At 53.8% G+C, this 1,110-nt stretch overlaps 1 protein-coding gene across 1 annotated transcript in view; it reads left to right on the top strand.

The window, feature by feature from the left end:
* Positions 1–74: 74 nt before the first annotated feature.
* LOC108803511 (beclin-1) overlaps positions 75–1,110 on the top strand; it is a gene marked incomplete at its 5' end in the record, with an annotated part of 13,191 nt that continues 12,155 nt past the window's right edge. The window contains one exon of the mRNA XM_018575348.1: positions 75–221. Within this exon, the coding sequence (XP_018430850.1) occupies positions 75–221 (147 nt within the window). The remainder of the gene's footprint in view (positions 222–1,110) is intronic.

Consider the following 1,110-nt stretch of genomic DNA (forward strand, 5'->3'; position numbering starts at 1 on the left):
GGGACTGTAGGGAGGACTCGGTGTTTGGGGACTGTAGGGAGTATGTTTTTTCATGTTTTCTCATCTCTCTGAAGGTATCAGAAGGAATATAGCGAGCTGAAACGTCAGCAGCTGGAGCTGGATGATGAGCTGAGGAGTGTGGACAACCAGATGAGATTCGCCCAATTCCAGCTCGATAAACTAAAGAAAACCAACGTCTTTAACGCCACGTTTCACATCTGGTAAGATCCCTATTAATCCCACGCGTGAGGACCGTCCTATGACCTTCCCACCCAGGAAGTCCCCAGTTGGTTGCTATTGGTGATGGATGTCTTACCGTCTTAGTGCGTTTCTTTGGTCAAGGGTTGAGGAAGGGGTGTGGCTCTGTACCTGTAGTCCTGGAGGAAGGGGTGTGGCTCTGTACCTGTAGTCCTGGAGGAAGGGGTGTGGCTCTGTACCTGTAGTCCTGTATCTGTAGTCCTGGAGGAAGGCGTGTGGCTCTGTACCTGTAGTCCTGGAGGAAGGCGTTTGGCTCTGTACCTGTAGTCCTGGAGGAAGGGGTGTGGCTCTGTACCTTTAGTCCTGGAGGAAGGGGTGTGGCTCTGTACCTGTAGTCCTGGAGGAAGGGGTGTGGCTCTGTACCTGTAGTCCTGTATCTGTAGTCCTGGAGGAAGGGGTGTGGCTCTGTACCTGTAGTCCTGTATCTGTAGTCCTGGAGGAAGGCGTGTGGCTCTGTACCTTTAGTCCTGGAGGAAGGGGTGTGGCTCTGTACCTGTAGTCCTGGAGGAAGGGGTGTGGCTCTGTACCTGTAGTCCTGTATCTGTAGTCCTGGAGGAAGGCGTGTGGCTCTGTACCTGTAGTCCTGGAGGAAGGCGTTTGGCTCTGTACCTGTAGTCCTGGAGGAAGGGGTGTGGCTCTGTACCTTTAGTCCTGGAGGAAGGGGTGTGGCTCTGTACCTGTAGTCCTGGAGGAAGGGGTGTGGCTCTGTACCTGTAGTCCTGTATCTGTAGTCCTGGAGGAAGGGGTGTGGCTCTGTACCTGTAGTCCTGTATCTGTAGTCCTGGAGGAAGGCGTGTGGCTCTGTACCTTTAGTCCTGGAGGAAGGGGTGTGGCTCTGTACCTGTAGTCCTG

Source organism: Nanorana parkeri, unplaced genomic scaffold (assembly GCF_000935625.1).
Source record: "Nanorana parkeri isolate BGI_ZX_2015 unplaced genomic scaffold, ASM93562v1 scaffold3816, whole genome shotgun sequence".
Classification (NCBI taxonomy): Eukaryota; Metazoa; Chordata; class Amphibia; order Anura; family Dicroglossidae; genus Nanorana; species Nanorana parkeri.